At 39.9% G+C, this 25,574-nt stretch overlaps 1 protein-coding gene and 1 long non-coding RNA gene across 3 annotated transcripts in view; one reads left to right on the forward strand and one right to left on the reverse strand.

Annotated features, from left to right (window-relative positions):
• Positions 1–687: 687 nt before the first annotated feature.
• Positions 688–15,379, reverse strand: LOC142358799 (uncharacterized). 2 transcript variants are annotated; one of them, XR_012761856.1, is made up of 4 exons: positions 15,207–15,379; positions 12,704–12,749; positions 6,836–6,946; positions 688–5,327 (listed from the first exon to the last, which is right to left on the reverse strand). It is a non-coding gene; the product is annotated as an uncharacterized LOC142358799 (long non-coding RNA). The 2 variants fall into 2 exon arrangements; XR_012761857.1 differs by lacking the exon at positions 12,704–12,749.
• A 448-nt stretch (positions 15,380–15,827) lies between these two features.
• The window catches only part of RORB (RAR related orphan receptor B), a 146,323-nt gene continuing 136,576 nt past the window's right edge, over positions 15,828–25,574 (forward strand). The window contains exon 1 of the mRNA XM_075410603.1: positions 15,828–15,999. Coding sequence (XP_075266718.1) covers positions 15,993–15,999 — 7 coding nt within the window. The 5' untranslated portion in view covers positions 15,828–15,992. The remainder of the gene's footprint in view (positions 16,000–25,574) is intronic.

Genomic DNA, 25,574 nt, shown 5'->3' on the forward strand with positions numbered 1-25,574 from the left:
ACCATAAAATGGAACTGGAACTACTAAGAGGATATCTGTGTGCACCCACTAGATGTTAAATCTGCATTGCCCAAGTTATCTGAGCCACCTATAGAAGCAAGAGAGGGAGCAACTATAGGTGTGAAAATACTTTATTGGAAAATAATATGAAATTTCATGTTATTTATTCTCCTTGTGTGCATTAAGAGCGGTTTATGCCTTTATACATACCCAACACAGAACATTGGTTACAGTGGATTAAGGCTCTATGAATACTACAGTGATTGATAGGCTTTTACAACCTCCCTCTAAAAATGAGAAAAATCTGTTTCTGCAACCTTGTGATGTAGGTGCGATAAAGCTTTTGACCTTTTGTGCTTTTCAGTACAAGGATTCCTACACCTTCCTTTGCATTTTCCGTCATGATGAAGACACTTTTTCTGGAAATCACATAAATGTATGTTCAATGCTAATAGTCTGTATGATGTTTTACATAAACAACTTACCCTAAATCAGTTCTTCCCAGATCTTTTAATTCACACATTTCAGACGCTAAATATATCCTGTCAAACTTGAATACAAAGCTGTGAAGCTAGATATATAAGAACCACCAATTAAAAGAAAGTGTTCTGAGTTTGAAAAATAACATTGAGATCCATCGTGAGTCAGTTTTGGCTTTTTTTTTTTTAAGAATGAGGAGTCAGGTGATGAAAAAGAAACAAGATTTTATTTCAAATAGAAATGAATGAATGAATGAATGGTTACATACACTGTAAGTCACAAAAACTGTTGTGTTACAGTCAGTCTCATTTCACTATAATGTCCAGATGAATCTCAAACCACTGGAGCCACTTTAAGTTTTAGTGCTTTAATAGGAAGCAGGTTTTTTGTTCCATAATGAGACTCATTTCTCATTTTCTTTTTGAGGGGTTAAGTCCTGTACTGTGGGAGAAGCATTTACCTGGCAAGTACAAACAACAACAAAAAGGAGTTGGATCCGCAGCTTGCAGCCTCTGGCTCTAAGTCCCATTGCAGTTTGAACAATCGGCAAAGAACACAGCAACCTCTCCTTGCATCACAAGTTTAGGAGGAACATCGTGCTGTGACAGGAGGGAGGTCAGTAGAGACGCTTATTGTAAAAAGCTTATGGCTGTCTTCCTTGAGACTGGCGGCTGACGAGCAGACACTCCTGCTAATCACGTTTGCTCTGAGGCCACAAAGTAGGTAGAATTGGAGGTGGAATTAAAATAACTATACTTCCTATACAGAAGAAGAAACATGAAGCAAACATTTAAGCCAGGATGCTTACAATTCAGCCATTAGTGGTTGCTGCATATTTTAATATAAATTTTATGGTCTCAACTAGTTCTGTAAAGCAGCAAAATTTTTTCTCTCACTGAGTCAAAAATGAAAGCTTTTTTTTCTCTCTCTTTGAAGCACAATAAATACCTTACATTTTAAAACAGGGGTTACATATGAAAATACTGCACATTTTGGGGGGAACTTTAATATTTTCTTTAAAATGCTGGTTTGAAAAATATCTTTAGCAATGTACTGCTAAAAACAGGGAAATGAAAGGTGGAGATGATCTTCACTGAAGAGTATTTTCCACTGGGGACTCCACTGGCATTCAGTTGTCTCTTTTAATTATCACTTTCCTGATTCAACCATTATTCATGAGCTTTCTTGTGTTCTTAAAAAGCTCTGAGCTGTGCTTGCCAATGTTATGGCATATTATGAAGCACAGTTATGCAGCAAGAGGGAGAGGGTGATAATGCATTGGCCTATACTGCTGGCATGTTTTCTGTTTGAACTCCTCGGCTGCCAGCAGAATGCAGAGCTCTTTATTCAAAATCTACTCCTGTTTTTCAAGCATTGTGCTAGTACTACGATCTTTTGCATCGCTTCAGTAAAAAACAGCAATACAGAAGCAGTATGAACTATTTACACGAAGTTCACACTAGTTTCCATTTGACTGCATTTCTCTTTTGTAACAGTGGTGAAAGACATGCATGGAGAGAAAAGTTCCTAACAGATGCAGACAGGAAACACCCGGGTAGGTTTAAGATGAATTTTAATTGGCGTCGGTTTTATCCACACGTGAAGCTGGAGTATATTAATTTCCTTTCTTTGTGCCCTCTCTGCCTGATTTAAACATTTAGATTTTTAGCTGAATTATACACTGCTAACTTAGCAGGTTTGGATTTTTACTAAAAATACATATTTCCAAGGTAGTGTGGATAAAGATACGGATAGAAAGGCTAAATTAAAAATAGCTGTTCTCTTAAATGTGCCTCAAATCATGTCATAGCTAATTTAAGGGGAGGTGGAGCCACCAAAATTGTATAATTTCTGTTCTAAACCACTGAATTTACTTTATAATCACAATAATCCTGAGGAATTCAGTCATTAATGAAGTTAACAGACAGTTTGCTAGTGTTATCTGCCCTTGGCTTCACCCTAGGCCATTAAGTCAAAAACTATGACTTTTTAATAAAGATTTTTTTTTAATTGTTGCTTAAATACTGAATTTGCACTTTATAAGCACATATATAAACTTCAGAATACAGTTAAGGTGAAATATTTATTTACTGAGAGTACAGAAGCACTGTTAACACTTTTTATTTTCAGATGTGGAAAGCAGAAACAGGAAAAAAGCTAGCATGTTTCTTAGCTGTCTTGCATCAAATATATATGAGAGTAAAATCTGATTCTCCCAAATATATGCTAGGGTGAAAGGAAATACGGACCAACACTTTCTACACAGCCTGGCTGAAACACTTATTACAAATTCCTCTTTCAAGCATGTAGTTTCTTCTGGTTAAAATGAAACTATGAGGCACTTTGAAAGAGATGCAGTTCCAATAAATTCACCAGAGCTGCCTTTACCTCAGTGGCAAACAAGTTTGAATTTGGCACCGAATTGTACACTAACTGAATATTTACACAATTCTGAAGTCTTCAGTCAAACCTTGCATTAATTTCAGTGGGAACAGTAATATCACATGAGTGGGAGGTTGCCTGAATAAGCATTATTTTCATATCCAAATACATTAACACTAGTATGAGCTATGAATGAATAAAACAGGGCAGAGTCTATTCAGAATTACATCAGTGTAACCAAGAACAGAACTTGGCTCCGTGTGCTTGGCTGGGGCTGTAGTTGCTAAGACTAGTCTATGAATTGAAAAGCTGCTGCAGCCGGTATGTGCCAACTGAGCAAGTGCTGGAGCTGTTGCACCTCCTTTGCTCCACAGACTCACGGACAAAACTACTCCCTCCAAGTTAGGACCATCAGGACTGATTTCCCTGCTGTGTGGTCTATATCCTGTGCTGCAGAGCAGCATATTCAGCAAGTCACACTAAGAAAGCAAGACACCACTGAAAGGGGTAAGTTGTAAAGACAAAGCCCCAGTAAGTTGACACGGTGTGGGTTTAGTTTGAAGACAGTAGCTTAGATTTTCAACATGATGAGTAAAAGCTGTTAGGACACCTCTAGAAAAGGACATAGTAAATTATTCACTGCTGGCAAATTTCAAATTAGTGTTGCGTATTTTGTCGAAAAAATATGCCTTAATTCAAACAAGTCCCTGTGGAAACCGTATGGATTTCATTGTAAGTGTAACAATCCTTTCTTGCCTTATACTTTATAATTATGTTTTTCTGCAGGTTTTTTCATCACATCTACTGAATACTGCTTCCATTCATTTGTTTCCAAAACAAAAACCATTTTGATTTCTTGCATTTTTTTTTTTTCCCTAGCTGTCTATGGTCAAATGGGGCTGATCCAGTAAAATCTTTTTCTTTAGTGTTGTTGTTTGATTAGTATTTTTCTTAATGTTTAAGGCAATATCATGTGTGTTTAGAATCTATTTTCTATTCAAAACTTGATCTTTAGGATCAGCTTTTCTAATTCTTTTTTTATTATTATTTTAAAACTAAAAATAGCAAATCCAAAATCACTTGGTATGTTAAACCAGTTTTTGTCTTCAGTATTCATTCTCTTTTTTTTTTTTTTAATTTAGGATCTACATAACCAGTACAGGCCTTGCTTAAATTAGCTTTGACACGTAAAAGAAGCCTTATCAAGTGCACCAACCCCTCACTTTTTCTGTTCACCATCACTTCTTTGATCAGCTTGCAAGGTACTATAAAGCATGGGCGGCGCAGAAGAATTATAGAAGAATTACCCAAGCAACAATTTCACAAGTTGCAAGTACAAAGGTAAATAGGTCTTATTTCTGGATTTTACACAACAATCTTTCTCCTAGACACTGCATTTTCTTTCAGCAGCTAGCTTAGGTCTTGTATACCTTTTCTTCCTAAGCCACTACATTTTAATGCTGATTTCTCAGTTTCACCAACATGTATCTATTTGTCTCAGACCTCAATTTAAAGTGTCACCAGAAGAAAATCTGAGATGACAATCGCATACACCCTCAGACCTCACTAAGGTAAGAAAAATTGTACTTTTCTCTCATATTGATAATTCATGTTTCTTCTCTGCTAAGTACCAGCACAGGTTTACTACACACTTCACTTAAATGACTGCTTTGCTACTGCCTATGTAGATTAAGCATATCACACTTGTAGTATTCCTTTCATCCCATCTTATCAAACAACCACTGCTATTTGCAGATATTTCTGTGACATCACAATCTGACTCTGCAGACACTGCAAACTAACTAAAAACGGTGTTTCTACAGCATGTATACAGAAAACTGCACCTCCTTGAATACAAAACATCAGAGTATTTACTATGTAATTAGAAAACCATATTTTTCAGATCACATAGAATGAGGTGTCTGATGGAAATATTTAACCAAAACAACATATTCTGACTGTGCAGAATTGGAGGGGCGGGGATCGGGGAGGAGGGGGAAATGATGTTAATGTAATATAGCTACAGGTACAGAAAAAATGAAAATGCAGAAATAAGAAAATGCAGATTTCATTCAAAAACATTTTTTTATGGTCTTCATTGCTATAGAAATGCATTGCAAGTATCAGACCAGTCTCTAAGAAATCTTCATCTCCTACGTCTACCCTTATGATAGGAAGTCCTGTTGTGCCAGAAGAACACGTATGTCATTCCAGAGCTTTATGCAGTGTCCTAGGTATCTGGGACTGAACTACGAAGACAAGAGTCCTTGAACCTGATTAAAAATTCTATAGAAATCCAGGCGAAGATCTCCTATGTTTGTCGTAGCAGTGCAGCTAATGAAATGTCACAGCTTTCTGTGGTAGTTGGAGTTCCCTGATCACCAACAGCTTCACACCCAGCTCTGTTTCAGGGTTGTAGTCCAGTCACATGAAGTCATTCTTTTGGTAAAATTGGATGGAGTTTCCTAGAAAAAAGGACATGATCAAAAGCTTTCTTAAATGATAGTTCCTGGTCCAAGTTCAGCATCAGCAAGAACCCAGGAGTACCCATACGCTGCACACAAACCAATGCTCACTTCAAGAACACTGTGGTGGGACTGCCTGCAAGTAATCATTTTCTTTTGGTATCTCCAGTTAGGACTAGTTTTGACCAGCTCAGTCCTTCCTAACCAGGCTGGTGGACATAATGCAGTGTAGGATAGGTAGAGCTGAGCATCGCGTATTTGCTGCCAGCACCTTACTCCTCCTCTGCTGGTTTACTAAAAATCTGCATAGAGCTGGAAGTAAACAAAATTGATTCTTGTGCAGTGTGAATTTATAAGTTAGGCATCAACTTATGGAAATGCAGTTTTGCAGGCAAGACAAAGGTATGATCAACAGTTGTAAAATGTGCAGAAGGACCTAGCAGAACGAGAAGAGACTTCATGGAGCAAGAGTGCAATGTCCACAGATAAAACAAGATTTATCAAAGTTGACTTCAGATCTTGCTCTGAAATGAAACAGTTTAAGATTGAAATGGAAACCTGGCCTTCAGCTTCCTCCTGCACAAATATATTTGGGAATGAAAGGTTTGATTCAGCATAGAAGCTGTCCCAAACGTGTCACATGCAATGTGACTGGCCAGGGAGATGTGCACAAAGGAGTGATTTGGTTGGTTGGTGTTGGTTCAATCCCTGCACATTTGACAAAGCAAAAAGTGCCTTCCTGTTCAAATGACATGTCTACTTCAATGGCAGAGTTGACATAAGACAAAGAAAGCATGGAAAAAAGTTACAAATTTTGGTCTTTTTTTTTTTTATTTTTGGAATGAAAAAAAAAAGGCAAGTAAACTTATTATGGCTTCTACAGCTCACAAGGAACAAGTTGACACAAAAGTCATTTGAATAATGTTTTCATTATCCCTTTGACTCCTTAAAATTATTTGATTTTTTTCACTATTTGTAAGTGGTCTGGCAATGTTTGACATTATTTTCTTTTATTTCTCAATAATTGACTCTTTTTTTTTTATTATTTTCCCAGTCAAAAATAAACACCAAGTATGGCAGTCCAAAATGTCTACAACACATAATAATTACCTAATCCATCTTCATAATATCCTATCAAAATTTTCTAACATAATACTTTCTTTTTTCACCTAAAGAGAAAGCTTTTTAAAATTATTTTGACACATACAAAGTTACACAAGCATAGCACTTGCACCTTCTAGCAAGCCTTAGGAGTATAGAAATTATCATACTGTATCATATAACAGTCTAAGGCAATATTTATTCTCCAACAATGGCAAGCACTGTACTCTTTATATGCAAATAAATAAAAATCTCAACAACTTACAGACTTTTTCAACAGCTGATAAAGTTTTAAGATCTTTGCCAAAACTTAACACTTCTCAGACTTCAAAAAAAATCACACTTCTATGGATTTCAGGCTTTTTGAGTCTGGTCAGAGTACCATCACTGCTCAGGGTAGAAGGTACCTGTATAATAGTTGCAAGTTCTTCTAAAATGCAAAAGGTTTATAAGAATCATTATGCAGCCTTCCACCCCCTCCATATTCTCTCTGGCCTCATCACGGTAGCTGTGCTGTGCTGGGCAGAGTTACAAAAAAACAAGTTATACAAAGCATGATGTAATACAGTACCAAGTAGGGCTTCAAGGGATTATATAGTGCTTGTAAGGCTCTATCTTAGTTTTATTTATTTTTTCTTTTGTGTTCCCGTGTCTATCAGTACTTACCTTCCCACTTACTGTCCATCCTGTTCTTCTTGTAAATTAGTAATTTTAACACAAAAGCTTAAGTATTATGCCTGATATAGATTAATATGATACTCTGTCCCACTTAAGGTAATTCTCTCATTTTGTGTGGCTAAACCAGCAATGTTTACAAATCAGCAAAGTTCTGGAAAGATAACAGGAGTACTAACATTATATTAACTCTCTTTTGTTGTGGTAATGCAACGGTTATATTTGTACTTTTCTGTTTCCATATAGATCTCTAATCTTGGGTTATAATCACTAATTTGTGGATACAGGGTTTTTAGCCTATCTTTTAATTCTTAGTTTTACTGTATTGAAAATTGAGTCCTGTCAGTCTGTCCCCCTGCTGTTCTTTCTGAACGTTTTCCACGTTTCCGTTTCTATCTTTTGTCTGTTAATTGAAATTACTATTGTGTTTTCATACTCCTAAATCTCTGGATTTAATACCTCTTAGGACAGCCATCCCTTGCCCACCTGCCAAGAAAGTTAATGTGTTTTGACACATGAGCTATCTCCCTGCGATGCAGTGACAACTCACCATGGGCCTGGGGGACCAGGATCTTGTTCTTTGTGACTGGCATTAAAAGCAAAGAGAGACACCTGCGTTTTTTTGCTGTGTCCTATTAGCAGCAGCAGTCTTGAAGTTCTTCATTTCAGAGTCTTGCAATAATTTTAGGTGTTTGGTAACTTATTTTTCATTTGAACCCATATGCCATTATTAATCATGAAGCAGCCTTCCATTAGAAATAACTCATTTCTTTCATGTCATGGGAATGTTTTCTTTCTGGAGAAAAAGAGGATGCATCTCAAGACTGGTTCTGAGTAAGGGTGAAGTGGTATCATGAATAGGCAAAAGTCCCTAGCATACTTCGTGCATATTACAATGCAGTGTAGCTCTAGCCCAGCTAACTGCTTTCTGCCACGTGCCTCCGCTCTGTTAGATACGTCTTGCCTGAGAGGTATTATGCAAAATACTGTGTTGCAGCCATCTCACAATAATAGCATGGAGTGCAGGACAGGCTGCTAAACTTGCCCATGCAGCAGAATAAACTTCTTGCGCAGAGTTAGCTCTCTGCTATCACAGCTTGACTGTTGCCAGTACCCAAAATACTTCGTTTAAAGCTAGCTCTGGCATCTTTATGCTACACTGTGTCCTAGTGGGCTTTTACATTTTCCTGTCCTCGGGATTTAAGCCGCAGATACGACCAGAGAACACTGGCAGTCAGATGCAACTGGCCATCCTGGAAACCTGAGATTTAAAGGAATACTACATCCTTGGCCCTGCTTATTTGTGTTCAAGCTGTGCGTTTTTCCACCCATGAGCCAGCTACGCTGGAGGTACTGAGATATTTAATATTTGAAATACTTCAGCATTGCCTGCTTTTATGCTGGAGTGACATAGAGCAACATTAGCACAGCATGGTATATATGCCACAAACTCAATTTTACACCAGCATTTATCAGTTTAAAATATACCTTATGAGAACATTTCTTTGCACATCTATCCACAAATATGAGTCGTTCAGGGTTTTTGTATCACTGTATCTAGTAGGTGTCTCCTGGACTCAGTCATAGTCATATCTTACCACAATGAGTATAACAAATATAATTTTGGAATTAGAGCAGGCAATGTTTATTAGCTAATTTATGTCTCTCACACAAATATTTATATATCCTATGTAATTTAACCAAAATGTCTAAAACAAAAGGAACATTCAAAATAATTCCACTTTCAGTATTAGGTCAGCCAATACAGGAAGATTTTCTTAATATCAGAATTGTAGCTAAATAAGCATCCTGACATAGATTCTAATTCAGAAAAGCACATAACCACGTTTAATCTTAAGCATTTGCATTAGTACTTTCTCAGATCAAGACTTGCTAAATCTGCCTGCCTCATATAAGAGGTTGAGCTGAGGACATTCCTTCCCTCTCGGGATTGGCCTATGAACTGGAAAGAAAAATTAACTGCATGAATTAAAGTAGTGCTAATAGCTTTATCTGAGAAAGCGCTTTTTTTAAAGAGAGGTGAGCATGGATAGTCACTTCTGCTTTTGGAGACTGTTTTTGTTATCTGACGTAACTATCTTGTTTGCTTTGCGTTGGCCTGTAAATGGATCATGCCAAAAATAGGGGTAAGCAATCTGTAGGCTCTTTTATTCTTTTTAAATATCTACTTTAACATTAAAAAAAAATCTGCTTTTTAGTATATGTATTTTCAAAAGCCTGATTCTATTCTCGTCTGCTTCAAAAACTAGGGCAGCAATGGGCACTTTGAACATCTCTGGCCTTAGTGTTTGGACAGTGTTTAAGCATATTTTTTTCCAACCATCTGAAAATAAGTGTAGTTTCAGATATCAATTTTAAAGGTAACTATGCTGAGAGCAATTTTAGTTTTCACCATAAAAACAGGAGGTCACTGACTGTATGCGCTTCTCAGAGTATCTGCAGTATATGCAGTTTGAATAGGTTGCACCTGTTCACTAGGGAGTTTTTACTGATTTTTTTAGTAATACTGCGCAAATGTAGGAAAAAAAATAAAAAATAATAACTTTGTATCCAGCTCTGGAATATTGTCATGTAGTAGGTGCATAGTCCATGAAGGAAAAGACTTTCTGTAACAGGTCATTCTATAGATACCTTTGGTCCTGAAAGAAGGAAAGAAAGAGGGAACAAATGTAAAAAAGTTAGAAGAAACTGAAAAGCTGCTTTAGAATAGAAGCCCTTAAGCATCCATAACTGTAGCTGTTGCTATGAGCTACAGCTAAAGCTGCAGAGCATAGACTCAATGTCCATGGGAGATTAGTCTAGAACAGAACCCCAGATATGAATACCTCAAAAGCTACAAGAAAGGCAAAATATTGAAACCTAAACATTTCCTGGCTCAGCGAAAATTTGGCAGAAATGTGTCTTTTTTCAGTTCATAATGACTCATACAGTCATTTAAAAATGCTAAGTTCAAACAAACATTTTATCTCAAGCCCATCGTTGTTTTGCAGGTACTAATTTATTGTAACATAATAATAAATTACTGAATGCTCAAGAGAAGGTTGTAGATTCTGTCAGTGTGTTTCTTCATAGAATCATCGAATGGTAAGGGTTGGAAGGGACCTTAAAGATCATCTGGTTCGACCCTCTAAATTTTTCAAAATTTTTCTGTTTCATATTCCTGTCATTCTTTGTACCTGAGATTCTAGTTTCAGTCATTACTTCTGTCAACATGAATACAAAATGTTACTGTTTCTCTTCACTTTACTTTTCAGAGAAGAATTGCTAACAGGTATGTGCTTTTCAATTCTTCTCATAATGAAGGATTGATTTTAAAAAATTAGGTAAACAGCTAGTTCATCAACATGAACTGAACTAAAAAATGTGACTTTCTAAATAGACATTAGCTCAGAACTAACAGTTATCCATTTTGCATACAAAGAAAAAATCAATTAATATTTTAAAATAAACTTCTTGACCTTCTTTGATTTTAAAATGTAAAACTGTAGTGCATAAATATGAATAGGAAAACCGGGATTTCACCAGTAAATTAATTCATTTCCTGATAAATAAATTACCTGTATTCTGAGTTTTGCTTTTTTCCAGTGAAACAACATTAAAAATTTTAAAAATCAGACTGCTTCCATGAGGCAAGAAGAATGTTTAGCTGGAAGGTCAGCATCCATTTAAAGTGGAAAATCTATGGTTGTAATAGATCCTCACTTTTTAAACTACTGCACAAGAGTGATACACATTCGAAGAATCATCTTGTTCCCGACCACTAGTGCCTGGTGCCTCGGAGACTGCTAGTCGGAGGATCTGAAGCACTGATCTGTAGGTAGGTCTTCTGCCTCCTGCTTCGTTCCTAAAGCATTTTATTTTGCCCATGTATTCCTTCTAACTGTTATCTTTCTGTCTCCTTCACTGAAGCTCATTCTTGCTCTTGGGTTGCCTCTAAACAGCTTAGGAACGCCTGGCCCTGCCACGGAGGGAGAAGATGGACCCAAATGTCGGAAGGTCATTGCCTCTCGGCAGCTTTTTTTCTGCAGGAAGACAGGCTTTCACTGCTGCCTCCTCACTTCATCAGTGTTCAAATATATTGCAGTTTCTCCAGAGCAACCACCAGGTTTATTTGGGCATGGGTACTAACTACCGTCAAACTTAGTTCTTTCCCTGTCTGAGTTTTGTGACCCAAACTGTAATTTTAAGGTTTGTGGTGGTGTAGGGTTAACACAGCTCTGAGCAGCAATTATATCCTTACAGCCAGTCTTTTAGTTGCTGATCATTTTAGATAAACATCAGGGGAAGGGGGAGGGGAATTCTCACCTAGTGTCCATTCTTGTTCAAAGATATATTTAAGTGAGACATTTTATACAATGATCCAGTGATTGACACTGTACCTAAAGAAGCGGTAAGTCACTATGCAACTTCTGCCATTAGGGCAGGGAAGAATGTATGGAATGAAGTAAGGCTTCAGTAACACTTCAAAAACCAATCCATTTGTAAGAAAATAATCTTATATCAACAATGCCAATTTTTTACTAGAATTGCAGTGCTATAGAAAATAACATTTTTAAAATGTCATAAAGTATTTACAGGAGTTGAGATTCCTTCTCTGCGGCTAGGGATTGCTTTTCATCTCACAAAACAGATGAAATAATCAAGTATGGTTTTTCATTTTGATTTTTTTTTAAGTTTCTGCTTATCCTGTCATGCATAATGCATTACATTTTTAGCCTCTAAAACTAAATTGGCATAATTAAGGATTTTCAATTACTGAATATTGTTTCTGATTGTGTCAGGATTTTCTAGGGCTGCTTTTAAACAGTTCTACTGGTTGGAAGCAAATACACTGTTCTTGAGTTAAATAATATCGTGTGGAAACAGTTTGAAAATTTGTGATGGTTACAAGGCTTTAAAGGAGATAAACACAGTAACAGTGTATGTGCATGCTTTCACACTGCAGGTGTAAAGAAATGGGAAAGAATTTAGAAAGTTAATTTAAAGTGAAGAATCTACAGGAGAAGTTCAGCTTCCCGAGTCTGTCAGTAACTCTGGGCAGAAGTCCTAAAACAAAAAATTTTCGAAAGTCTTTCTCATGACTTACACAAAGTTAGGAATGTCTGGCAATGAGAACGTATCTGCTGGAGACAGATGAGACAAAAAAAACTGTGATCAATCTTGCTCCTATTGAATCTAAGAAATAAATTTTGGCTATGGGATGCATCTGGCTTGTTTTCATGCCAACAAAAATTTGCCACTGATATGCAGGGGAATGAAATGGGGCCTGTACACACAGTTTGCTTTCACTACTTTCTATTCAGTAATTTTTAATGAAGCTACTAAATTAGGCATAACTTGCTACAGCTCTGATGAATATATTGCAAATGATTAAAATGATAAAACTATGTGGCCTTAAATATTGTCTTAGAAGATTTGTCATCCAAAGAGCCTTGAGAAAGGTGCTAATGCAAGTGAGCATTCTGAAAGGCAATTTCTCATTGTGTAGTTTGTAGTCAAAATACATTAGCAATGATATTTTTTCCTATAAAATATTTGTTTACATTTTGATGTAAAATAACTTATTTACTATATTTTACCTTTTTTTGCCTGGCTTTTTCTAAACGTTTCCTCTGAAGGACTCATCTGAAATGAGAAATCCCATTAAAGGCTCTTTGAAACCTATGATAACTATCGTCTAACAAGAATGGTGGACTGAGTTGTACCACTCAGTTTATTTAACTACTAAAGATGTGTGCTCAGTTTTTAAACATACTATAAATTCCCGTATGACCTCAGAACATGTGGCTTTCCTGTATGTTGTTTACCTGCTTCAATATATAATGGTTTCAAGCAGCCATATGTTTTGGAATAAAATACTTGTAACTTGCCTGGTGCTCACTGAAGTCCACATATGTTTATTATACGTAGCGTTTTATTGCCACCATTTATAGTGCTTAGCGGACAATATCTCATCCTACGTATTACAATAAATTTAAAATTTAACAGCTTGCTCCAGCTAGTGAAGAAGTGAGCTCAGACATCATTATACACAGACGCAATTGGACCACGACAGACGAATAATCTAAAAGTCTACAAGGACTTCTGGAAATGGATAAATAAAAAATACCACTCCATATGGTAGAGAGAACAGTAAATGAAATACAGGGCCCAAATTATTTGGGTTTTGTAGACCAATTAAAAAAAAAAAAAAGTTTGTAGACAAAATCAAAATCAAATTAAGAGAGAATAATGGCATTTCAGTTTCTTCTCCATTGTCAAAAGTATCATATAAATTCCACATAAAAGTGCACCAGTACTTAGTGCAATAGTGTCAGGCATTCTGAGTGCAATGCTTAGCAAGTAAACAGCTTGTTATTTACCTATCAATCAAAGATCTGACTGGTGTTAAGATGCAGCTTTACAACAATTAAATCTAAAAATCCTATTGGCATCAACAAGAACAACAAGATTCAGTATGAAAAAAGAATCATTGCCTCCTCTTCAGATTCACCTAGCTTTTTCTTTCTCCCAGTTGCTTTTCTAAAGCCACAAGCACTAGCCAGCACCAACCGATCCTTCACCCAAATTCCAAATCAGATATTAGGTAAATTATACCCATTAGGAAGCTGAGACGAAGACCCCATGCTTTCTAATTTGCTTTGCAAAGTGATGTGTGAGAGTTGTTTCACTGCAACTACCTCAGAAACTTTTGAGCGTGATGAACAGGTCGACGAGATGGCTGATGGGAAAATCCACAAAAGAGAGTCCTAGAGACAAACCTGTCTGCCGCCAACCACATCTGCTGAAATCTCCATTATAAAGAAAATATGTCACTGTAAATTCCTTGGTTCATGAAGTCAAAAGATGAGTATCATCTAAGTGATATTGCAAGATATGCTAATGTAAATGGAGTAAAAAATAAGCTTTTGGTACGAGTTTCTGAATGGGATGCTAAGAAAATTCCCTAAATGAGTATTAACAACTTTGCACGCAGTATGTAAATTGTATAAATACAACAGTCAAGAATATAAAAACGAACTAGTATCTTAAGGATTCAGCTCAACTTTTTTAACTGACTCTGTCTTCCCTACAGTGAATGCAGTTAAAATTCACCACTAACAGGTAAATGTAAACATTTTCAGTATTGGCAGGCTGATTCTTCCTATCTTCCTCAGTTTCAGCTCAAGCAGGTATTTTGAAAGAGGGTAACTGCAAGAGCCGCTTCCTGCAGACCTGTCTCCCCAAGAGCAAAGCTTTGCCAGCTTGCAGTAAGAGTGGAAACTTCGCTTTGCCTCCTTCCAATGCTGATTCTTAACTTTTTCGGAGCAAAAGCGATCATACCTACAATCTCTAGCGTGACAAACCTAACAGAACTTCATCTGGTAACTCATGTAAAAAAGAATAAACCTACTTTGTTAGGTCCATATTTAACTCCAAAGTATCTCTCTTCTGAACATATCCCATTTTGATTTAAGAGGTCGATACGAATAATTTTGCATGGACATACTTCAGTTAAATCCGGGTTTGCCTTTTTTGTTTTAGTCTCGGAGTCAGGAACTGTGATCCTTGGTACCAGGGACTTGTTTCTAGGATGACCCACCGAGATGCCTTGTGCTTGTGTTCCGTGATTTACCACAGAGAAGAAAAAAAAAAGAAAAAAAAATCGAGAAGATCCCGCAGTCTTTTGGTTTTTGTTTTGGGATTTTGTTTTGTTTGTTTGTTTGTTTTTTCCATGGGCAAAACATCAGTTAACTCAGCGGGGGAGTTACAAGTCAGGAAAAATCCTGCTGCCCGCGGAACAAACCCGTTTCTGCAGAACCGTTTCTGCAGGTCTTACACGGGGAAAACGAGGGAAAACAAAACCGCTTTCAACGCCTGGATTCGCTCTTTAGCGAGAAAACGACTCACCCTCCAACTTCCCCATTCTTTTCGGGAAAGGGAGTGCAGCTCCCCGACGACGACCGCAGCGGGGTGCGCGCTTTAACCGCCCCCTCCAGCGACACCCCCTCGCCCTCCCTCCCCCACCCCCCCCCCCCAGAGAAAAAAAAATACCCAAACCAACCCACGAAGGCACGGGAGGGGACTTTCCGCGCCCGTTACCTTCCTCCGCCAGCTCCGGAGCCCTGCAGACACCACTCGCTCCCGCACCACTGCGCCCGGCCCCGGCCCCGGCGCCCACCCGCTCGCACGGGGAGGAAAAGTTTACCAGGAACAGACGGCGCGCGGCCCCGCGGACGTGCGCGCCCTCTGCGCGGCCGGGGCTGGGGCCGGGACGGGGCCGCGGCCGCCGGCGGCAGCGCGGTGCCGCCCGCGTCCCCGGTGCCGCATGGGCGGGCGGCGATTGGCGGCGGCGCTGACAGCGGGCGGGGCCGGGCCGGCGGCGCCGCCCGCCCCCCGCTATAAGCCGCTTTGCCGCTTTCACGGCGGGTCTCACTCCCTTCTCCGCGCGTTCCTCTGGCTGCGCAGTGGAGATCCGCGCCGGGGAGCTGCTGGGGAGCGCCGGTGTCATGTGAAAGCGCACATGCTCTGCCGTCCACGCAGCCCCCCCTCGGCCCCTCCTGCCTCCGCGCGTCGTTTCTCCTAACGCAACTCCTTTCCTTCCCCCCGTCCCCGGCTTCGCCGCCAGCCACTCGCCGCCGCTCCGCGGCCCGGGCGTCCCCCGCAGGGGCTCCGCGGGGCGGCCGCCGAGGAGGGGCGCGCCCGGCGGCGGGCGGCCCGCGGAGCCGCGCCCCGCGGAGCCGCCTCGGAGGTATGGTGTTCCCGGCGGAGCAGAGCCGCGGCGGCCGCTGCTGCCGCCGCTGCCTCCCCGGGTGCTGAGACGGGATTTTGGTGGTGCGGTTCCCGGGCTCCCAGCTTCATGACTGCGCGGAGCGGGGAGCCAACACCATGCGAGGTAAGCGGGCCGGGGGGGGGGCGGCTCTTTTCTGGGAAAACTGCTGGGGAACGGGACGGGGGCGGGGTGAGGTTTCGTGACGGGGGAAGAGGGTCTGGGGGAGAAAGTTGATGGGTCGCGCTCGCCCGCCGGCGTGGCCGCTCGTGGCGTGGTCCCCGCACCCGCGAGGGGCCGGGAGCCGGCCCGAAGTGCCCTCTCCGGGAAGGGGGGGGGGGGGGGGGGGGGAACGACTACCCCGACGTACCTGTGCGGGAAAGCCCGGCGCAGCCCTGGGCCGCGGCGGGTGGGGAGGGAGGGAAGTGGCAAGCGGTCGTCGGTGTCGTGAAGTCCCCACCCGCGACTGCCTGCGGGTCGCGTCCGCCCTCGGCAGGTGGCCCGTACCGCAGGACCCGCCTGCCTCTTGGCCACGGGTCGCTGCCAGCACGGGGAGGGGCTCCCCCTTCCCTCTCCGAAAGTTGTTCTCGGGACTTTTTCGCCCTGTTCCCCAGCTGGCACGTCGCCTGGAGGCCCCCCCCCCCCATCCCCGGGGGTTGCTGGCGGGGCGGGAAGGGTTACGCTCCCACTCCCCGTGCCCACAGCTCTCTTCCGAGCCCCCCCCCCCCCATCCGGAGCCGGTCCCCCCTGCGCAGCCGTGTCTTGGAGGGCAGCCTGAGCCTCTCTCAGGGCCTGCCGCCCCACCCGTTGAGGGTCCGGCAGGAGGGCGCCGGGCATCCCCACCGACGGGACAGCCGCAGGCGTGGAGAGCTGCCGAGCTGCTTGTCGTGAGGGTGCGGCTGGGGCTGGAGAGGGGCTGCGTGCGGGGGCTGGCGCGCCGGACACACGAGTGGGTGCAGAAGGATGCGGGAGACGTGAGACTCCGCTGGACCCCTTCCCCGGGCCGGGCGAGCACCGGCCCCGCGACGAGAGCAACCCCCGCCAGCCCCGGGTACCCGCGGGGGTTGCGTGCCTCCTCCGCTCCCCATCATCCACGCTCCCCGTTGTCGCCCAGGTCTTCAGCCCTCGGCGCGGTGAAGGGGCGAAAAGTAGTCTTTGCTGGGGTAGAGGGACGGAGCAGAAGAGCTTATGAGGAGCGGAACACGCTTGGGCTTGACAGTGACGTTGTGTGCTGATTTCTTGGGTCTCCGGTTTGTTTGAACGAGTGGGGACACATGCTAGAAACAAGTTTTAGCTAGGATCTCCCCTCGTGGGGTGTCAGCTCCTGTAGCTGCATGCGTTAACAGCACTAGCAAATGACACGTGCGTGTAGTTTCTTTGAAGGAGTTAGAACTTTGACATTTGCGCAGAGAAACGAGAAAACTCTCTTTCCCCCTGCGTTCTTAGAAAAAAGGGTGTTTGCTTTGGAGCATCTGGCAAGAACTTGCTAAACAGTATTTGTCTTCCATAAGAGCAACAGGAAATGGAGAGAAAAAGCTCAGTTCTCTAAAGCAGCCCCTGTTGCAGCTTTGTCCCTTTCCTATCCGCGCCCCCCCCCCCCCCCCCCCCTCCTTTGCTTGTGTGAGCAGAGCCTGTCAATGGCTCAGGGGGTTATTTTCAAAATGTGCCCTGGCAGGAGCCCAATCTCCCCTTTGCTGGGTGGCTTGTCCACTCGAGCCACAGCTGCCCATGCTGTGCCCCTGCTCTGAAGCCCACCGCCCCTTAAGGCCCTGCTGTCGGCTGCGGTCCGTGAGGAGATGCCCCTAGAATGCAAGGTGGTGTTTGCGCTATGTTTAGGCTTGCTCAGAAGGGAATTTACGGCCGGGAAGGGAAAAGGGTTGGGCTGCAGGGAGGAGAAAAACAACCAAAGGGCAACTTTCATCCTTGTGCAAAACTCATGTGCAAGAGGTTGCCAAACTTGTGCTTTACCTCAGGTGTACGTCAAGACAAGAGCAGTGTGTGACACCCCCTGAAATGGACAAGAACGTTGTATGCTAATAGAGCATCTGTCCATTGCATGCGTGGTTTTCCTAATAAAGGAAATAAATGTAGGTCACAATTAACAGATTGTGAGCTTCTGTGAATTAATGCTTTTGGACAGCTGTAAGCCTTTTTTGTGAGAGTATAGTTGTTTTCAACTATGTTACAGTCATGGCGGGATTTGAAGGAAGAAGCTCTCTCTTGTACATGTGAACTCTTCCCCTAAACTTTCCCAGCTGAGCTGTGACCCTTCCAAGCTGCAGCTGATGGGCTCAGCGCAGCATGCCTGGGACTTGCACGGGCTGCAGTGGTTGCTTACCTGCTCCACATTGGAGATAGCAGCCAAAGAGCTTCTGAAAATGTCCAGCCCGTGTTACTGCCTGCTGCATCCCAAAGCACTGGGCAGTCAAAGAGGCTGTTGGTCATCACATCCCGTGGAAGCACAGCTAGCTTTGGGGCACACCTCAGCTGTCATGCCACTACATTATAGTCATTGATCGTGTCCTATCCAAAATAATAATTCCCTCTAGTTCAGATCTTGCTTTAAATCTCTTTGAGGTTACATAGCCATGCTGACTTACAGCGTAACGACATTCTGTCTGAGGACTTGTGTTTTGGTGCTTTCATTGTCATGGTAGGTCCAGGCATTGCCCTCTGAACGGGGAATGGAAGTTCTGGGAGTTGATGGCTTTTATAACCGTGTTTATATTATAGAGGCAAACATAGGTATAAAAAATTACATTTACATTGAGTGTTTATCACAATCTGCCTTCCTTCAACCTGTCCCACTCCTGCCAGCTTCCTGTGAGAGAGTTAAGAACACAGAGATGTGCTTAAGTATATTTTTTTAGAAAAAGAGGACTGAAAATGCACTAAAATTATTGTGCTGTTTAACTAAAAAGAAAATAAAACTTAAAGGTTTTGATCTTGTAGTTTAATTTTTATGAAGTTGATTCATAAAGTTTAAAGCTGTTACAAGTTAGTGAATTTTGCACGTAATGCAGCTGGTATACAAACATAAAAATATTACCAGGGGGCGAAGAAACAATGTCAAATATCCCAGTTTTGCTCTGGGCACATGCTACCTGTGCACACACAAAAGTGAAGTTTGTGTTCACAATTACCTGAGTTGTGAAAATGACATTAAAGCAGCCATACAGAGTACCCCTTTATTTGAAAAAGTAGTATTTAAGCTTTTGGTTTAGAATCTTACTAAATAGCTTTATCTTTTATGTTGTGAAGAAAAGGAACTCCGCAAAACCCTGAAGCCAAGGTATTTGAGCAAGTTTTTCTGTGTAGTTTTCTGTTGTTGGTGTCAGGACCGAGCAATGGTGCGTATTATGTAATGTTACATAGTTACTCTGTTTTCTTAGAATCACTGAAATATTTTATAAGCAATTAGGAAAGTGTGAACCAAACAAATCCTATCTGCAGTATTCCTCAGAGAGATTATTAAGTAACATATACAAATATTCTGGATAACTGAGAAAGTTCTCCTTAATTTAATAGATGAATGCAGGGAGTGTTTATAGACTCATTAAAGTGAAGGAAACTTATTTTTCCTGGAATAACTTGTGAAATAAATATTACTAAATTTGGAAGATGTAACATTAATATCCTAAAATACATCAATGAACACACCAACTATTTAAAACAAAGGGGGTAAGAGAGAGGCAATAGTGATTTTGGCAGACTTTGGACCCTACCCCAGCACAGCAAAACCTATTTGTCGTCACAGCATGGTGCTGCTATTAGCTACTGCTTACCTGAATAATATAATTTGACTTCATTGAGACTCCTTGATATGCGATGGAACACAAGTTTCTGGTGGTAGGCCTTTGCAGGACAAATTTTAACAAATGTCAGTAAATGCTTAGAAAATCGTGAATCAGTAATAAACTGTTACTGTGTTACATAATAAAAAATACAAATGTGTATAGTTAATATGGAGTGACATCTCTCTAGAATAAAGAAAAATCAAACCTGAAGCGTGAGAGCCTATATGTACCTCTGCAATACTTTTACTTCGAATTGCAACCATATTTACATTCCAAAGAGTGTCTTGCATTTATCTTTATTTGTTGTATTTTGCCACTGTGTTGGGGGTGGGAGCGGAGTACGTAATGAAAGTTCATCAAGAGAAAACTATGTGGTTTAATCATTAGAATTTTTACCATAGAAAAGATTTTTTTTTTTTTCTGTTAGGTTTTTTTAAGTGAAAATGCTGTTTTTTCATGGATGGAAGTCTGGTGACCTGTAACATGTCAGTTAATTTAAAAACTATGAAAATATCATGTGCATTAGCTGGAAACAATTTCTCTTTTGTGGTGTTGAAAACATCTGACATACAGTGACAAGCAATAACTTCGTGTGATTTACCCATTTGACAACACGGTCGTGACTGCAAGTAGAGATCACTTAGTTTGTATTTGATGATTAAAAACTATATCAACATTTTGGGGAAAGATATACCAGGAGAAAAAAAAAAATGCATGTTGTGAGTAAACTAGAAGTCAGTATTCCTGTTTAAAATGTACTGTTGCTAACTAGTGGAAAGTCTTTAGGGTACTATCATGGGTACAGCTATACGTGATACTGACATGTGCCTATTAAGAAATGTGTGGATGAAGTATACCTTCAACATTACTGTGTGTTATTAAACAGTTCCAGGAACTAGATCTGCCATGGTATGGACACTGATTACCTGATACAGGAAGACAAAATCGAAGGAGTGAAATATTCCCAAGCTATTCAAGAAATTGTTTTCCTTCCTCTCAAGCAATGCAATGAATTCACAGAAATCAAGGTCTGTGCTGTGAAATTGGAGAATGTATGCTTTGTAGCTGAAGACAAAAGCTGTGCACAGGAGTAAATATTGATTGAACTAATCATCAGATGAATAGAAATGAGCTTTACCAGTGCACCAGTATAATGAGTTATGTTAACTAGTCCTTTCGTAGTCCATATGCTGCCCTTTCAACCCTCGACCCTATCTGTAGGGCTCTTAATGAGGGAAACCACAGGTGTTATAACGACATTTATGGTAAATCAGGCTAAATATAATAATTGTATAAATAACCAGTTGTAGTTACGTAGGACAAGAAGGAAATTATTATAAAGAAAAAAAAGAGGAGAAACTTTGAGCATTACTACACAATCGTGAGCTAACAGTAATGCGTTAGTGGTTACGCGTTGTTTTACACTTCTAAGGTGCTGTCCTAGATCACTTGCTTTTGAGCTTAGTAATAAACCTGTTAAATCAACTTCAACCAAAGTGTAAATTTAAAGAAACCTGATACATTTGAATTTACAATCAGTTTCTTTAAAGAGCAATTTTAACAGCTTTGAGCATTTAGCACAGTTGGGGCTTTCTATAATGACTTTCATAGACATTATAGATGTCAAAATGTTGTTCTTCGTGGTTCGTGTTTATAAAGTTCAATGTTGTTGTTCCTTCTGATTCTGTATGCAGTCTGGGCAAAGTCTTTAGTGCAGCTTTGAGAATAAGACATCACACAGCGTCACTGGGGGTGGTAGACAGAAGGTGCCTTTTGGATTGTGCCGTTTTCGTGTTTGTTTCTAATATTGCTTTCATGAGCATATTAGAAACTCTGATTTATGCACAGGATTGAGAATTGAATACAGCTGTGATGGTCTGGTCCTTGTTTGACTGAACAACACTTAGTCACTTGAGTGGTCCTATTGATGAGACATTTGGCCGTTTGTATTTTTGCTGTCTTGGAACTATTTTTTATAAAGCCGAAACGCTCATGCTTTACTTTGCCAGACACATTCTGCTGGCAATTTATGCAAACAGAATGACAGCTGTTTCTGCCTCTGCTACATGTTTATAGGCTAATTTAGTTTGACATAAATGTTGTTATTATGCTGTTAATGATAAATTATTGTGATGAATTGTCAATTACAATGCATCTACACAATTTTTAAGGAAGATCAACGCTTTTATTGCTGCACAAAAATGCAATAAATTTTAAAAATTGTATGTGTATCTGGATCTGCATCATGGATGTTTAAAACCACATAGTCATTAAAGAGTAAATGTCAAGTAATTATGCGTGCTTCACAGACCAACTCATTTTGAAAGAGTTTGCCTGTTATCATGGCCCTTGTTTATGCAAGCAGTTCAGTTAGTTTTGATGGGACTAGTCACATAAACAAGGCAAAGTGAATTTGAGGCTGTTTCTTCTGTGTCCCTTTGAAACCCAATGACTTGGGATTGTAAAAAATATGAATGATTATAAAGGCTTACGGGGAATCAAAGTCATAAGCATGCTGTGTTAAAAAATCTTCTTGCCCTTAAATTTCAACTAAATCACCTTCCACTCCTAATTGCCTGCTTCTCTTTGGTGCTCTAATGTAGCTGTTGGCTTGGATGGAAATTCATATTTGCTGGAAAGTGATGTTGGTAAATATGCTGACCTATAAAAAGTATTCAAAAACGTTGTCCTTCTGCCAGTTACTGAATTCATCAATATATTAATTATTATGATTATGCTGATTGCTGCTGGTAAATAGTAGCTGAATCAATCTGCAAGAAAATATTAAGAAAATACATTTGTAATATATTTGGGTATCAATATGCTATCCAGGGTAATAAATATCTTAGCACAGCGAAAATAGCAGTATAATTTTAAGAGCAATTTTGATAATTATTATAAAGTCAGTCTCCAAAATATTCTGTCTGCTTATAAATGTTCTTGAGGTGGTCTCACAGTTAACTGATTTCTTTTAGTTATCCATGATCACTTAGAATTTTTCCTGAACACAATAAACATCTTTCACACCAAAGTTATCTTTTTAAGATTCTTATTTCTGCTTCATTAATCCACGGTAGCCATAAGTGACTTCATCCTTCAGAGTAATATTTCCAAACAAGACATGCATTCCCATTGCATTTAATTTTTTCTACTCTCTGAAGCAATCCTTTAAAGTAGAAATGTCTTTACTCTTACAAGTAGTATGTATTAGGAGGTTTTTTTGAGTGAAGATGTTCATGGGGGGAAAAAGTTGGATCAAAAGAAGACAAAGATGAAGAAGTTGTTAAATTGCAGTTCAGTGTACTGTCAAAATAATGAGCTGTCAAGAGGGTAGCATATTATGTTTTGGAGCAGGTTGTTGGTGTCAGATGAAATTATGGTTCTCCTAAAATAAACTTCAAGTGTAAAAAGTGAAGACAAGGCTGTTTATAAATAAGCAACTCTTAAATTACCATTCCCACTACAACAGGAGGTAAAGTGTGACAGGCTTTATGCAATTTGATAATTTGGGGAAGTTTTGTTTAGTGTGCATTATACACCGAATGCTTACACTTGTTTAAAAGATATTTGGAAACTGTAGACCCAGTCCTGGAGTTGATGGTATGTTTCCGTTTGTTAGCTAGCAGAGTGAAAACCGGAGCAAACCGTTTTCCAAAAGGTTTATTGGAAATGAGAATCTTTTTTGGATGAGGACAACTTAGTGAATTTACTTTATGTGAACTGTATAAAACTTAGTTTAATAAAATTAAGGACAATTTTCTCATTAAAAATGTTGTTTCAGGACATTCATGTGTGTTGTCTTCTCTTTCCTTCTTGAAAAGTATGCCTAATTTTACTAGGTGATGATAAACTGCTACCAGTTAACCTTTTGGTTTAAGAGCCTGCCACAGGAGTGCTTTTTGGAAAACCTAACACTATAGTGCTAGCACATTTTTCCTTGGTCACTTGTACACTTTAATAGTGCAACACAATTTTGATTCTCAAAATGAGATGGAAAATTATATTTCAGGTCCTGAATGAGTAGTGAAACAGGTGCTCTAATGTTTCTCTTCATATCTGTCTGTCTGGAAGAAGAATGAAGCAGCAAACTGGCTATGAAAAGCATTGCTTACTTCAGTGCACATTGTTTGGGGGATTTTGTACAATATTTGTACAATGACTGTAGTTAGCATTTAACTGGAATGAATTGAAAGAAAGGAGAGACCACGCACAGGAACTGAGGCCAGATATTGAGATACAGTGGGAGCATAAATATGAACAAAAGCAGCACAGTCTAGTGGCACAGAGAAGTATTGGCGCTAGAGAAGAAATGTATTAATAAGGCGCAGTGCCATTCGGTGATTTCATCTTTGTGAAGAAAAGAAACTTTTCTTTTGGAGAAAGTTCCACTCGTGGCCAAGCAGACATTATTTTAGTTTGTTTAGGAATGTGTATTAGAACTGTCATTGTTTTCTTTCAGCGCTCCTGTGAAAATTATACAAGTACTGATTATTGCTATTTGTTAGCAAGACAGACTTTGCCTTTTAATGACACAAGCCGTTCTCTGTATACCAATACTTATGGAAATGGAAATGTGATACAAGAAATACCAGCTCTACTGTTTTTTTTAATGTATAGAAACCTATAATATATGTCATGGTATAGACAGTATGTAAGCACTACTGCACCAGTCATCTTCATTAGATGTGCCAGCTAGGATAGTGGGAGATTTGCATTTTAAATTAATGGTGATTTATCTTGGGGAAAAAAGTAAAAAATAGCAACACTTTTACTAAATTTTCTCATTCAAAAATCTCCTTCTTCTAAATTGTCTGTATCCAAAATCAGGAGTATTAAATGGTATGAACTACAGCCACACACAGATAAAATGGTTTTCATTTATTTGAAGGGATGCACTTTACTGAGGAATCACAATTGTTAATATGTACCGGTTTCCTCTTAGCCATAGCCAATTTTGGAAAATTTAGTTTTATATTAATCTTTCAAATGATTAGGTGGAGTAAGAAGGAAGATTAAAACAACAATTTCAATAGAGGTAAATTGTGGTTGATAAACACCCATTGAGAATAACTCAAACTACAAATTGTTCTATAGCTTAAAGAATGTCAACATCATGTTTCACTGTGATTTGCAAAGCACTTCTAAATGGTTAAGATAAATTCCTCATTCTGAACTGGTGGAGAGTAAAGGGATTATCAGTGTTGTGGCAGCTGTTGCAATATTAAAGATGAAACTTCAAAAGTATCTAGTAACTACCATAATTTAGCTGTCATTAAATTCATAATTAATGCAGTCTAAAAAAAAAAAAGACATTGCAGAAAACTTTGCATGCATTTTCTACTCTGACATTTTGAGAAGCAACAATTATCACAAAGATTTCTGGAGAAACTGTTCATGTGTGTCAGTATTTCAAGCAAATGTATGTTACTGTATATTACATCAACTGAGTGAGATCTGTCTGCAGAGCTGTGGTTGATCCAAGCTGTATCTTTAATTTTGAAACAGAACTCCCTATAGACTTGGCTGGAACATTCTGCTGTAAAACTAATGATACAATATGGCCCATTGGTTGTTTACAGTCTACTGATTTTCAGAAGGTGGGACAGCTAAGTAATAGTATCACTTCGAGCTCAGCGGAGAAGTGGGGAGAGAACTTACACTGTTTTAATTCAGGTGCCTGTGAAGAAGTTTCTTTCTTCATGTATCACTGCTTTGAGTTTGCCAAAATTCCAATATTTATTTTTGTAAAAGACCATTGACCAAGATGTGTTCTAAATCAGCAATTAATACAAACTCTAGTGAGAGTGCCATGAAGAACAGGACACTAAATAAGACCTTTTGCAGCGATCCATTTTCAGGCTTCAACAGAATTTTGGATAAAAGAATGGTGCCAGTTGTATCATA

The sequence above is a fragment of the Opisthocomus hoazin genome, chromosome Z (assembly GCF_030867145.1).
Source record: "Opisthocomus hoazin isolate bOpiHoa1 chromosome Z, bOpiHoa1.hap1, whole genome shotgun sequence".
In the NCBI taxonomy this organism is placed as follows: Eukaryota; Metazoa; Chordata; class Aves; order Opisthocomiformes; family Opisthocomidae; genus Opisthocomus; species Opisthocomus hoazin.